The sequence below is a fragment of the Antrostomus carolinensis genome, unplaced genomic scaffold (genome assembly GCF_000700745.2).
Source record: "Antrostomus carolinensis isolate BGI_N321 unplaced genomic scaffold, ASM70074v2 scaffold13209, whole genome shotgun sequence".
Classification (NCBI taxonomy): domain Eukaryota; kingdom Metazoa; phylum Chordata; class Aves; order Caprimulgiformes; family Caprimulgidae; genus Antrostomus; species Antrostomus carolinensis.
Genome location: NW_010337931.1, coordinates 2,696 through 16,488, shown reverse-complemented (window position 1 = coordinate 16,488; position 13,793 = coordinate 2,696). Strand labels below are relative to the sequence as shown.

Sequence of the window (13,793 nt, the reverse complement as noted above, 5' to 3'; positions counted from 1 at the left end):
GAGCGCTCGGGCGCAGCTTTCCGCGGCAGCCAGGCCTTAGCCTGGCCACTGACACAAGCCGCAGGGCTTTTGGCCACAAGGGTCGATGTCTCGGCCCGGACAACGCCGCCCGCACAGGAACTTCCTGATTCAGCTGTTCGTGGTCTGTCCTTAATATCAGTAATTATGGCCACCTGACCTGGGAATGGGCAAATGGCTTGAGGGGCTATTCGTACCCACTCATCTTCGCAAGCATCTACAAAGCTTTACAGCTGCTGGCTAAGGATGATGTTCAGCTGCTGGTGAGTAGACTCACATAACAGGTCCGCTACTAAAATTCAATTCAGAGGCATTGTCCTTAAATGCACTGTATTTAAAAAAAAATAAATTGTATTTTTATCATTGTCCAGGTAAATTACAAAGCCTTGAATCTGGCAATTAGAAATATATGAGCACAGAGACCTCACTGAAGTGTTTTACATGAGTGCAGAACTCGTAGATCTCCAGCCACAGTACTGATGCCCCTGACTGTGGAGGATTATTCTTGGCCTCTTAGCAATCTCCTTCAATTTCACACTGATACTGTTTGCCACTACATCATAATTGATCAGTGGTTCAGTTTTCCAAAATGTTTAATAAGATGTATTTGTACTAAACTCAGTAACAGTAGCCCCCTTTTGACTTGTATTGGGAAATGAATGGCAAAGAATTCTACTTTCAATTTCTGAACACTTTCAGTGGAACTTTGGAGTTTCTTTGTTTTGGCAGACATATTAGCCTTACCAAAGGGCCTTACTTTTAAAAAAAACCCCAAAACATAAAAAGCTATAGAGAATAGTCTAATTCACTTACTATTTTCATGTCTGAAGAGTCACTCACTAATTCAGTAGTCCTCTGTTCAAACTTGCAATTTAACAGCTCGTTGCAAGTAAAATTTTCTCTGTTTACATAGATATGGGTCCCTAGACTTGCACAGGCAGTGCTGGCAGCTTTTGCTGATGTGAAGCTTTATTCTTTAGTGCGACACCTTGAAAATGCAGAAACAGCAAAGTGTGTGGTGAGTCTCAGCCTTTAAAAAAATTTTATGCGTGTTAGTAAACACTGTCTGTTGCAGTCTAAACAACAGCAACATGATACTAAGTCACACCTTGAAGAATTATCACCTTCATTTAAAACTTAAGAATTTGTTTTAACGTTTCTCCCTGTGCATCCTGTTGTTCATAATTATTTTCAGTACTTCTGCCAGCTGTGTTCCTGGTTTACATGGTATTCCTGTACCAGAACTCTAACAAACACCATGGAAACTCTTCTTACCATTTTTGCTCTTTCCTACTATCCGATAAAAGGTTCCAAGATGGGGAGCAGGTGAGAGACTTTCTACTAACAGTAGTTATCATTTTTGGCTTGGGATAATATCTTATCTACTGATACTGTTTAAAATACTAACTTTTATGTTAAAATATAAAGCAACTAAAACCACCTCATTCATGTAGCAAGAGCTCCATGCCAAATCTTAGAAGCAACAGCATTGTGATATTAATTATAAAATTTTTTTTTAAGCCATGATATAGCTGGTGTATAAAACTACTGTTCTCCAGTTCCCTTATGCAAAGTATCACTTTATAGGAAACTTGAATTTAAACTTTAAAGGACTAGAATTTGTGGTAGCTTGGGGAAGGATAACAAAAGCTTGTTTGAGTTCAGACATAGGTGAATTTGTAGTCACAACTTTCTTTACCAGCTCTCTATTTTAAAGCAAGTGCGTGCTTCTAGTTAGCAACTCCACTGCTAATAAAGCAATGACATAGTTGGCAGCCTTCCAAGCAAAACAGTATCTGCACTGAGAGACTCAAAGTTATCAGAGACATAACAGTATTTAAATTGTTGAAATGTCACTGTCTGCAAAAAAATTGACCAAGACTTTTGATAAACTTCTGGTTTTCTTATGTTACCTCATTCTAGTTGCAAATATTTAGCTTTGGTAGCACTTGCAATTGTTATTCGTCCCACCGCTATTATCCCATGGATACCTTTGGTCTTCAGTCATTTTCTGCAAGAACAGAAGAAAGCTGACCTTATCCTCCACAACTGCATTCCAGTTGGGTAAGTTATTTCTGAACTTAAACTACAACTGTGCGTAGCTATATTTTAAGATTGATTTTACCACCACAAAGGCGGACAACCCAAAAAAGCTTACTTCATCTAAAACTAGAGTCCTCTTGCAAAAGTTTAAAAAAGGGGCATGCTTCCTTTAAATCAATGTATATGCTGCAAAAAAGCACCAGGAGAGATGAGGATGAGATATGAACAGCATTCCAGCTTAATCTGGGATTGTGCTGAGGATACAGGGTGATGGCAGCTGGTGACTGTAAAATGGCGATGAGTACGGATAAGCTCAAAAAACATTATGAATAACTGTTCAGGGCGTTTTGACAGCTATTTGGAGCAGAGCAGAATCTGATACAAAAGCAATTCAGGCAATATCAGTGCAACCAACTTTCCGTTTTTGCAGATTGGTCACAGTAGGAACCTCTTTAATAATTGACCGTGTGTTTTTTGGTGAGGTAAGTTTCTTTAAACTTGACTTACAAGAAAAAGGTTGCCGTTTAGCATTTTAACGTGGTCGGACATTTCAGACTTCTCTAACTTCTGTTATTTCTGTGACTGTGTCTGGCCTATGATATCTAAATACATCCTAAGCCATAAACCCTTAAACACCGACTTCTCAGTTATTTTAAGTGACAGACTGTTACGTAAAATCAATATGCTCAGCTATCAAGAAATCAATAGTTATCAACAAATGACAAAACTTACACACTTCTGTGTTTAATTGCTAAATATAGGAAGTCTGTGATGAGTCTTAAAGAAAAAAACCAAAAGTACAAATGAAGAAGCTGTATATTTAAGGACAGTGATGACTGTGTAGTTCAATTCAGCTGTTGGTTTTCACTTTGTAATTTAACTTTTTGTCCCCTCCTCTCCTAAATCCCCTCCCCTAAATCTCCCAGTGGGTACTGGTTCAGCTAAACTTCTTGAAGTTCAACGTGCTGCAGAATTTGGGAACATTTTACGGATCTCATCCTTGGCATTGGTACTTCACTCAGGGACTACCAGTCGTCTTGGGTACTCATCTGCCTTTCTTTATTCATGGCTGCGTGCTGGCACCGAAAAGGTATCGCACCTTTCTAGGGGCAGTGATTTGGACAGTGTTGGTATACAGGTAATTCCTCCTAAGCGTAACTACTATCTTTCATTGGTTGTGTTCTTTTCAAAGCTCATGTCCTCTCTAGAACCAAAAGCATAGTATTCAGCTTGAGTGACAGAAAACTTTAAACTTCAAATACTCCAAGAAATGCAGTCAATTATACAATGGTTTCTAGAATTGTATGTGATATTACTACTTGTATTGCTACCAAATATGTGTTTTTAGAATTGATTAGACCCTCAAAGAATAAAATAATTCAGCATGAAATTCAATGGAAAATGAAAAAAACCGATCACCTAACAGACGTTTAAGCAACAACACAATTAGTTAGCAAACTGTGTTGTTTACCAGATGCCTGTTAATGAAAATACCATTTCATTTGGTTTTTTAATACATCCCCAGTAAGACGAGAGGCATTAGTTAGCAAACTGTGTTGTTTACCAGATGCCTGTTAATGAAAATGCCATTTCATTTGGTTTTTTAATACCAAATGTAAGATGAGAGGTTCCTAGGTCTATAAAACTTACTCCCTTGACAAGACTATACACAGCTCCTAACATTTATCATAGTCTCATTTTAAGTTGAGAAGTAGAAGAAAAAGTAAGCTGTTTCTAAAGCATCAGAATTAACTGTAGATTAAACCAGAAACACACTTTCAGGCAAGAAAAGATACAGCAAATTACTAAATACTAAAAAATAAATGGTATTGGACTACAGTAACACAAAACAGTGAGGCCACAAATGCCATCCCTTCTTTCCCTTTGAGTCCAACTCAAAACTGGATGTAGCTCTATGGATTTTAGGCCTTTTTTGTCTCCCTTAGTCTTGTAAGAACCTGTTTGATTCCCATGACAGAAGTCTTGCAGTAATCCTGAAAAAAAGCCCCAAAAGTTGGCATGGGAAATTATGTAAAGTTGTATTAGCAGAGGTGAGCGTTACTTTCTTAGATACAAATATGTACCTGAACCTTAGCTTACCATCCACACTTTTTTATTGCGTTTTATTACAGAAAGCAAATCGGTGAAGTACTACCTAAGTTATATTTAGTAGTCATAGAATCAGGCCACTTAATTGCTAGAGTAGTAGCCAGGTACTTTTATTAGTGCTTGGTTTAAACTGACCAAATAATTTTAATTTGAATGTACTCATTATGTTCTTAAAAAGTGACAATTTGCATTTTTACTCTAAATTGCTTCAGTGCCAAAATTGTTTAGTATATGCAGTATTTTTTCTTCTAGTCCTCCATGCTGTAAAACATTTTGTCAACAGAACTGATACATTTAACTTTCTTACTGTAGTAATATATCTGTTTTATTACAGCACACTGAGCCATAAAGAATTCAGGTTCATCTATCCCATACTACCATTTTGCATGGTTTTTTGTGGTAAGCATTGATTTCAAATGTCTTGCAACCTTCCCTGTATATAAATTTTACTGTAAGAGAGACTGTTAATACTCAGTGTAGGTATTTGACAAAGGATGCTTAGAACTAGCGTAAGCTTTTCTTACAGCGAGGAGCAGGGGCGGGAGAGAAAAGGGTGAGGAATAGCAAGTGACTAAAATATATATGGAAAATCCTTAGCATGGATAAGAGTACTTCTTGCAAAAAATATGAAAATTGCCTCAGCACCTCCTAACTTTTTAGCAATGCCACCCTTACAGTTAATATTGCTCCTTGGCTACTTCGTAGTATTTTTCCACCTGCTTCTCTCAAATATGCTTGACAAATGCCTTTGAGTATGCAACAAAAAAAAGTAAAGTAATCAAAACCTAAAAATCATCCTTTTCTAGATGCAGATGTTGGTGCTAGTAGATGATGCTAGTTTTCTGTCTGCTCTGGACCAACCACCAGCTGGAGGCTACTTCCCACAGACGTTTAAGAGCAGTTAATGTGATAGCTTTTTCCTTCAGGCATAGTAAGGTGAATTTGTTAAAACAGGAATAAGGTCCATAAACTAATGTGGTTAACTTAAAAATTAATTAAAGAGAATCTGTCCACACTTTAAACTGGAAAACATTGCTTTTGCTAACTAAGATTTTTCTGATACTTTAACAGAAACTTTTAAAAGTATTAATTTATCTTTTTTCATGTTTTGTGTTACTTTTTCTTTTAAACACAAAAAAAAAGACTAATAAGGAGGTATTTTATATTTTACAAAACTAGGTATTAACTACACTAGTGTATCTATAGAAGTAAAATCATGGTGTGAAATCCAGTATACTAAAAGTTACAAAGGAAAGATAAAAACTTCTGAAACAGGAAGTTGTACAGCTTTTGTTTAAATACAAGTTCAGAACAGATGAATCAATGAAAACTCTAATTTTCCTTAATCTGTTTTGCTAGTCTAAACAAAAATAAATCTTATTTCAATAATTTTGCTCTCTGCTGCAATCAAATATGTAATATGTCTTGGTTTAGTTCAATGTTCAGTTCAATATCAGATTTAAGATGAACCAGTTTGTCCTGGTTTTTGCTAGGATAGGGTTAATTTTCTTCTTTCTACCTCACATGCAGAAGAATTCCAATCAGACCACTATTTTTTAATTAATATTCCTCTTAACTGTTATGTCTATAAGTGAATAAGGTCATGTCCTCAATTTATCAAGAGGTAATTATCATCGGTTTGGATACTTTAGTATAAAGAATGACAAAGGTTATTTCTGGTAACTCAGTGGTTACAAAGAGGTCTTTAAATTGCTCCAAGCATAAATAAAGCCACGAGTTTGTCCTGGTTTAATTTCAAAGTCATTTCCAAACACACTTAAAGAGCATTTCACAAAAGCAGTAACAAAATGCCTATAATAGAATGTTTCCACTAGTGTTTAAACCACAGACTAATTAGTAGACTTTATTTTCATCTGAGATAAAGATCTGCAATTTGTCAGAACAGACCAACTGAAGACTAACTTAACTTTCTTGTTACTGACTTCCGAGAGGCCTGTTCTAACTTGTTTCTTGTGATTCAGTGAAGGGGGTCACAGAGCTAGGCTGCATAAAATATTTTTATCTCCTACTACTGACAAGCACATGACTCAAGGGTTTCCAGACTGGTTGCAACATGAAGCTGTCTTCTGTGCCAGGTTTATCTAAGTTGTACTTGTGAGAAACCAGTTTATATGGCTGTCTCCCACCAGGAGAAATGTCTCTTCCTATTATTAGCTGTAACTGCTACTGCTGTAGCTTTCAGCATGTTGGAGAAAAAGAATACCACAACCATAGCAAAGCATATGTAGTTACCATTTATTCTGGCTCTACTTGGGACACGTGTGAATCAGAACACATCAGTAGGTCTCCACATATCATTCATCCAAACTACTGAATGGAGTGTTTTTTCCCCCACAAGAAATTAAAATTGAACTATAAAGAGACAAAGCGCTGTCTTTAAAATCATACTTTTGTACTTCAAAAGACAGTTATGGGCTTAACATTTATACTGTTAAACCCAAGAATTAAGAAGGGAAAAGTCTAACCTTTAAATTTCCATTTAAAGAGTAAAGATTGAAAGAACACTGTATTAAAATACTTCAAAATACCTCATTTTTATCACCTGAGTAATAGTTTTCCAGCAAGTTGTGGTACTTTCAAAAATACTGTGTGGAACTGTGAATATTTGTTTGTCTCTAAAACATACTCAAATGTTTCTCTAGGATATTCTTTGAAACACATGAAAGCATGGAAGAAATCTGCAGCAAGTTTCCTGCTTTTATCAAACTTACTTCCAGCCCTGTATACAGGTTTGATTCACCAGCGAGGCTCTCTTGATGTTATGAGTCACATACAGCAACTCTGTCAGAACTCCTCCCAGTCACAAGCTTTTGTCTTCATGATGATGCCATGCCACTCTACTCCATTTTACAGGTATTAAAATCCATACACTTAAACAGAAATTAAGATTTTTTTCCTAAACTTAATAAATTGAGATGGATAGATGTATACAGGAAGAGTTTTGATTTTTCGTAAGTTACTACAGAATGAGTAGGGGGAATAAGCCAAATGCTTATAGTACAGAATAAAACTCAGCACCTAAGCTTTATTCAGTTTTTGTAAAATAGCTTTGTATGTGGATATGCAGTAAGTCTTATGACTTCTGAAAGTAATTCATACCGCTTCATTATGATAACTTCTGTAGCAAAACCGAAGACTAATTATGTTACACTCAAAATGTATTCTTTTTACCTCTACTTCCGCTGCTAGAGACTAAAGAAATGTAATTACAACATACACTGACTGAAATCAATTCCGAAAAGTTTGCAGTAGATCCTGGCAAGTAAACAAAATGTTAAAGACAAAATAAAGAGTGAAGTTGATATAAAAAAAGTACCATTTTAGGAAAAGGATGTTATGCACATTGTATTTTTATTAAGATAAATCTGCTTTCTGTGAACTGCTAACAGAGTCACAGCAGCGTGGAGCCAAATCCCCTTGTTCTCCTTTTGTTTTCATGTGAAGTATAGAAGGGAAGAAAATAGTATTCTGGGGAGAGGGAAGTAATTATTCAGTTTTGGTTTTGACTGAGGTATCTTTAAGTGATGAGTAATTTCAAATCTTAGATACTGGTCACTTTATCCCGAAGTGTTTGTTTTGTTTTTTCTCCCTAGTCATGTTCACTGTCCTCTAAAAATGAGATTCCTTCAGTGTCCCCCAGACCTAACCGGAAATGAGAGCTATATTGATGAAGCAGATGTATTTTACTCTAACCCACTTGGCTGGCTTAATAAGGAGTTTTACAACGATACGTTATTACCCAGTCACTTGATCTTCTTCAGTGTGTTAGAACAGGTACAGTAACTGCAAGATGAAACAAACTAAGTTTTGAGGTCAAGTTACAAAGTAAATTAAGGGACAGTTATAGTTAAGATTTTTTTTTTAAGTTGTTGTCCACAATATTTTAAAACACAGCTTAAATGCAAATTGAACCTTCTAGACCATAATATAGTATAAGATACCATTCCAGTGATATATACTCAACATTCATGTATGCCCTGGCCTCTGTGCGAATTCTACATGCCATAAAGTAATGTTTTATGGAATTCTCCTTAAGCCATAATAAACCAAATGTGCAGTCTGCTCCCAGAACCATACGCTTAAGTAAGCAACAATGGCAAACAAAATCGCCTGCAGTCAGAGTACCTTTTCCCCTCAATTCTTTTATGAAGTCCATGTACTCAACCAACCAGTGTCTGGTGAATATCCATGTTGGACAGGATCAAACAGGATAGGTACCTCTTTTTCTAGCAGTCTTTCCTAAAATAAAGGATAAAACTTCCAGGGGACAGTTATATTGATGATTTGCAGAAGACTTTGGAACACTGGTCTGATGCTCCTAACTACACTTTCTGACTGTGGAAACTAATGTATGTTCATTTACAGGAAATATCATCATTTCTAGCTTTAAGGGGCTATGAGAAAACAGCCACTGTCTTTCATACTCATGTACCTCAAGGACGAGTTGGAAGCCACATCTATGTCTACAGGAAAAAAACCTGAAATGAATCATATGCGAAGATCAGTTTCTAGACTTAAGACCTAATGAGATCAGTTTTGCATAGCAGTACTATGCTTAGAAGATCTTGTACTGCAGAAGGGAGAGAGTAGTGAGTCTGAAACCGGGTAAGTCAAATGGGGAAGTCTGATTTGGCAGCCATTGGCTGTCTGCAAACACATAAATCTCTTCCTGAGGGCAACTTCAGTAGCCGTATGGCAGGGGGGGGTTGTTGACCTACCTTACAACACTAGAAAATACCAGGAAGACCAAACTTACCATATGACTACTTAAACAATAAGGAACTAGACAAGACTGGACCATTTTTATAGAACTGTAACCTATGCTAGGTTTGTTTTATAAATAAAGACTTTTTATCCACAATGTCTCTTTTATTTTTCTTCTACAATATGCAGATATGCAAGACATTTCAAGTGCTTAAATCAGCAAGCTGATTAGAATGCAGCACAGCAAATTCTTCACAATTCAACAGGCTCTTGAACCCCCACCCCAGACAAGAAGCAAGTATAAGATTACAAAACACTAACAAATATATTACCATAATGTAGACCTATTTTTTTGAAGGATGAGATGAAATTAGTGTATCAAACACTGGAGTTAATTATTGGTACATTATGCATGAAAACTTTTAACTATACTAATGGAATGCAATTAAGCATATTTTTCATATACATGTCATTGCATGCTGAGTTTCTGCAACAATACTGCTGGCACCCAAACTATCATCACTTCCAAAGAACAGTTAAAGCAACAGTACAGAGTATGCAAATTAGAAAGCTTGACTTCTGCCTTCTAACAAAAAAGTGTAAAAATCATTATTTCAAGAAAAAACTTGCATCTTGCTGCTTTGTTGAACAAAACAATTAGTTTCCAGAGAGGATGTGAATTATTAATTCTAATCTTGTTTTTACCATAAATTACTTAATATTTTGGATCAAAGGGTAATTGCCCCAATTCTATTTCAAGATTTGCCATGTGTCTTCCATTAGTGCGACCATGTTTATGCCATTTACCTTCTCTTTTATTACGGTGGTGGTACTTCTGAGCTTGTTTTTCATGTCTGGAATTTTCAGTTTGCATAAAAGAAGGCCTTTTAGGTCGACTGCAAGGAGTAAACAAAAGCTTATTACTACTCTTGGGAAACCATCTCTCTAAAAGCATTTTGAAACACAATTACATTGTCAAGAACAGCTTTTACATGCTAAGGCTGACTGAAAAGAAAGCAAAATTAGTATTAAGTAGTCCTTTCTCTTGCAAGCAAAATGGGGATGGGAATTATTTGTCTGTTTGAATCATCAATAAGTTGGTATATTTTAAATAAATCCTTTCTAAAAATAAAAATGCTCTGCCCAAAGTTCTTTTTTGGAATAAAGCCACGTAAACAGCTGTTTGATTGTCCTTACTGTGATGCTTGAGTGAGGTCTCAAATCTATTTTTCAGTTATTCTATAACATTCTGCTTTACAAAAATAGTGAAAACTTTCGAGATCCTTAGGAAAGCATGCTTTGTGTAAATGTAGGCACTTCAGAGGTTTTCATGTACAGTAAGTACATCTATATAGAGAGAGGGGGCACTGACAAAACACTGTTGCTCGCTCACTGCAGTTTTTGATGCAGACAGTCCGTTATACTACATGCTGTTACATGACTAGTGTCTCTAGCTGCCTGCTAAGCTAAGTTAAGGCTGTTTTCATCCTCAGTATCATACAAACTTCTGCATAATACTATCAGTAAATTAATTTGAAATTCTGTTTTTCTGCAAACTGAATTAAAGTACTCAAAAATTAAGTATTCAATTCAAAATTTAAGCTCATTTTAATAATAAATCAGTAAGTACTTGGACTATAAATAAAAACATAAAACTTAGATCATGTATTTGGCAAAAAGGCTACGTGGTAGCTGATAACAGGAATATCATCCTTACGGTTCAGCTTTTAATAAGTGAAAGGACTAACTCACAAAGTATTTAGTAACCTTGAAGTAGGTTAGTATTTAGACTTCCTGAATGAAATAATAAACAATACAAGTCCAAAAGAGAAACCTGACTGAAGAACTGCACTTAAATACTAAACATGCTTTGCAGTGATTACCAGCACAGGGAAAAGTTCTGTTATGTCTACAAGAACAATTCTTGTGTATTATAAATTACTTAGTAGATCACATTTTTTCTTACCCGATCAGAATAAACATCAGTACAAGAGACTATCTAGCCAATTTTGTAATAGCAATGATTTACAAAATAGATACTTGAAGTGTTGCAGAAGGAGCAAGTTCCACACAATAGATTAAGGCTGCTTGCTTAATTTTCTTTGACCAAATTCTATGCAGTAGAAACACTCCACCACACCTAGCTCCATTGGGCCAACCAGGCAGCATACCACAACTGCTCTGTAGAAGCCCTGAGAACACCTTAGATACAGGAAAGTAACGCAGGAAACAATTCATCCCAAGGACCTTTAAGCTAGACTCAACAAAATGTAGTCTGGCTCAGGATCCAAACTAAAGCCTGATATTTGAGTAGCTCTGCTCTGGGCATACAAACTAACTCAGTATTACACTAAGCTACAAGAGTAGTGAAATTCTTGAAAAGCCAGCAGGGAATATACCTGCCAGAACAGGACTTTGAAACTGCTTAAATACATCCAAAAACCTTCTCATTCAGGGAAGGACAACAAGGAAGTCCTAGTTAATGCTTCTTCTGAGTTAGTTATTCATTCCATCAGACAGGCAATCATAGCTATTCAGTCTAAAGTAATCCTACTTGGAGTTGCACAGTTTTATAAAGAACTCAGCAGAAATACTAGACTCTGCTTTGCACAGCAGAGCTGTAGTGCCTCCCAAACTAACATTACACAGAGACAAAATTTACGTATAAGGTTCTATAGATCCACTTTATATAACACAATCTAGTATTTCCATTGAGTCCTTCAGAAAGTCTTCCAGCATGTGTGTATAGATAAACACATGCCCATATATACATGCTAGCAGACCACCTATTAGAACAAGGACACTTGTTTTCTTTACAAAGACTACTTCATTGCGTTAACAAGTTCAGGAAACATGGAAACAAACCTCGGTCCATACTGGGGTGAATTATCATAATGAAAGTAGTATCTGTAGATGTATTTGTCCAAATCCTCAAAAACCTTTTCATTATTATTTTGGTATTCCTTCATTTCTTCCAGGTAATCCTTGACATCATTAACAAAATCCGTGAACAGCATCTGGTCATGTATAAATACCCCATTATGAAAAAACTTATTGATGAAGTTTTCTAGTTCTCTCCAGTGATGAAAGTTATGTACAACTTGTTGCAAATACTTTTTCATTAGCCGATTAAATTCATCCACCCTGATGGGATCCGATACTCTGTTAAAGAGACTAATGAATTCTTGATGAGCGCATTCAAAAATACCAGAGCAGCCCTTCAGGACAAACGGATGTTTTCTGTTACACAAAGGATCACTGAAACATTTCTGTGAATCTGTATCTTTTTCAAATGTTGTGAACTGATGTTTTCTTCCATCTTTGAATTCTTTTGGCATGTTAGGTCCCCTGTAATGCATGTGCTTCAGATTCTCATAAGAGTTATGTTCTCGGTAAAAAGTTCGAGCTTTCTTGTTTGCCTCCTGTCTTTTATCATTTGACTTCTTCTCCTTTTCATCAAAGATGTTTTTTGTGCTATCTTTGAAGTGTCTGAATGTAGACTTTACAGAATCAGAGAATTTTTTCAGATTTTCTTTCACTGCTTCTTTAGCCTGTTTAATCTTTTCTTTATGGTGTCTTACAAACTCTTTCGTGGAATTTTTCATAGCATCAAAAGTTTCTTTAACTGAACCAAAAAATGAGTCCTTTGATTTCTTTTTAGTCTTACTTTGCCCTTTAGCACCTTTCTTTTGCCCCTTTTCATTCAGTTCCTGTTTTTCAGTTTGGTCTTTTGCCTCAACATACAGCTTCTCCCATAAGTCAGAGCGTTGCTGCTCAAAGTTTAGCTTTTTTTCTAGTTCTACTAGTCTTCCTCGCAGAGTTTCTATTTCTTGATTTTCTCTTAGTGTATCATCATCATTAGCATTGTCAGGTGTTTGACGAGAACTTAACTGTTCCAGTTCCTTTTTTAGAGCTTCTGTAACATGACGTTCTTTGTCCAGTTCTCTCCTTAACATCTGTGCCTCTGCAAAAAGTGTTTCCTTTTGCCTAAGAAAGTTGTGGTTTCTTTGCTTTTCCTCTTCCAAATGTTCCCTTAGTTTCTGATTTTCCATTACAATAGACTCAGTACTAGTACCTTTATCTTCTAAGTTTCTAATCTGTTGTCTTAGCTTCCTTAATTCTTCCTGAAGTGAGGCCAAAGCTTTTTCTTCCTTCTCTAGAGATTCTCTTAAGTGCTGATTTTCTGCAGCAAGACTTTTTTTTTGAGATTCAAAGGATTTCTTCTCCACCTCAGTAGAGGTCAGACATGTGGCAAGATCTCCCTTGAGTGACTAATACAAACAAAAAGAAAACAAGCAAAAATACTACAATTAAGTTTTTTACAATTTCAGCTAGAAAGATTAAAGACCAAGGTAGCCCAGACAGCATTTACTTGTCATTTTGGATGCAGTGACACATGTTGCAGGAAGATGCAAAAATAGAGCTAGTTTGTTTACCTCAGATATACACACAAACACTTTCTTGGCAACAAAGACCATGTGAGAGGCTCCCCCTTCCAACCAGAGGTCATCACCCCTTGCTTCTATTGGCTTAACTAGCTGAAGGATCGTAAACTGGGTACATTAATTGATCCATCTTAAAAGGAAATTAAAAAGTGCGTGTTTGCTGTTAAGTTTATGTTCAGCAAACTGGGTTTACAGATTACAAAAACAAATACATTAGCAGAAGCAAGGGCATTCAACAGTTAGGGCAGATACTCAGTAACTTAAAAAAAGACCTGTGCACACAAAGCACTCCCTAACCTTCTCCCTGAATTATCTAACAGTAAGAAACTAAAAGTACAGCTGAAGTATTTAAAAAATTAATAACCATTAACAATTTAGAAAGTAAATTCACAAAACCTGTAGATTCAACCTATAATAGTTTTTTTATCAGCATTTTCTACTTCAGCTGTCTTG

General features: G+C 36.0%; 2 protein-coding genes across 2 annotated transcripts in view; one reads left to right on the top strand and one right to left on the bottom strand.

The window, feature by feature from the left end:
* Positions 1-160: 160 nt before the first annotated feature.
* Positions 161-8,821, top strand: PIGB (phosphatidylinositol glycan anchor biosynthesis class B; the record flags this gene model as incomplete). Its single annotated transcript, XM_010175343.1, has 10 exons — positions 161-281; positions 932-1,036; positions 1,214-1,344; positions 1,942-2,082; positions 2,492-2,543; positions 2,988-3,199; positions 4,505-4,569; positions 6,834-7,044; positions 7,785-7,965; positions 8,557-8,821. Coding segments are annotated over 10 exons (1,336 nt in total), but the record flags the coding sequence as incomplete, so codon positions are not given.
* A 178-nt stretch (positions 8,822-8,999) lies between these two features.
* The window catches only part of CCPG1 (cell cycle progression 1), a gene marked incomplete at its 5' end in the record, with an annotated part of 5,201 nt that continues 407 nt past the window's right edge, over positions 9,000-13,793 (bottom strand). Inside the window, 2 exons of the mRNA XM_010175342.1 lie at positions 9,000-9,791; positions 11,761-13,166. Of these exons, the coding sequence (XP_010173644.1) occupies positions 9,611-9,791; positions 11,761-13,166 (1,587 nt within the window). The remainder of the gene's footprint in view (positions 9,792-11,760; positions 13,167-13,793) is intronic.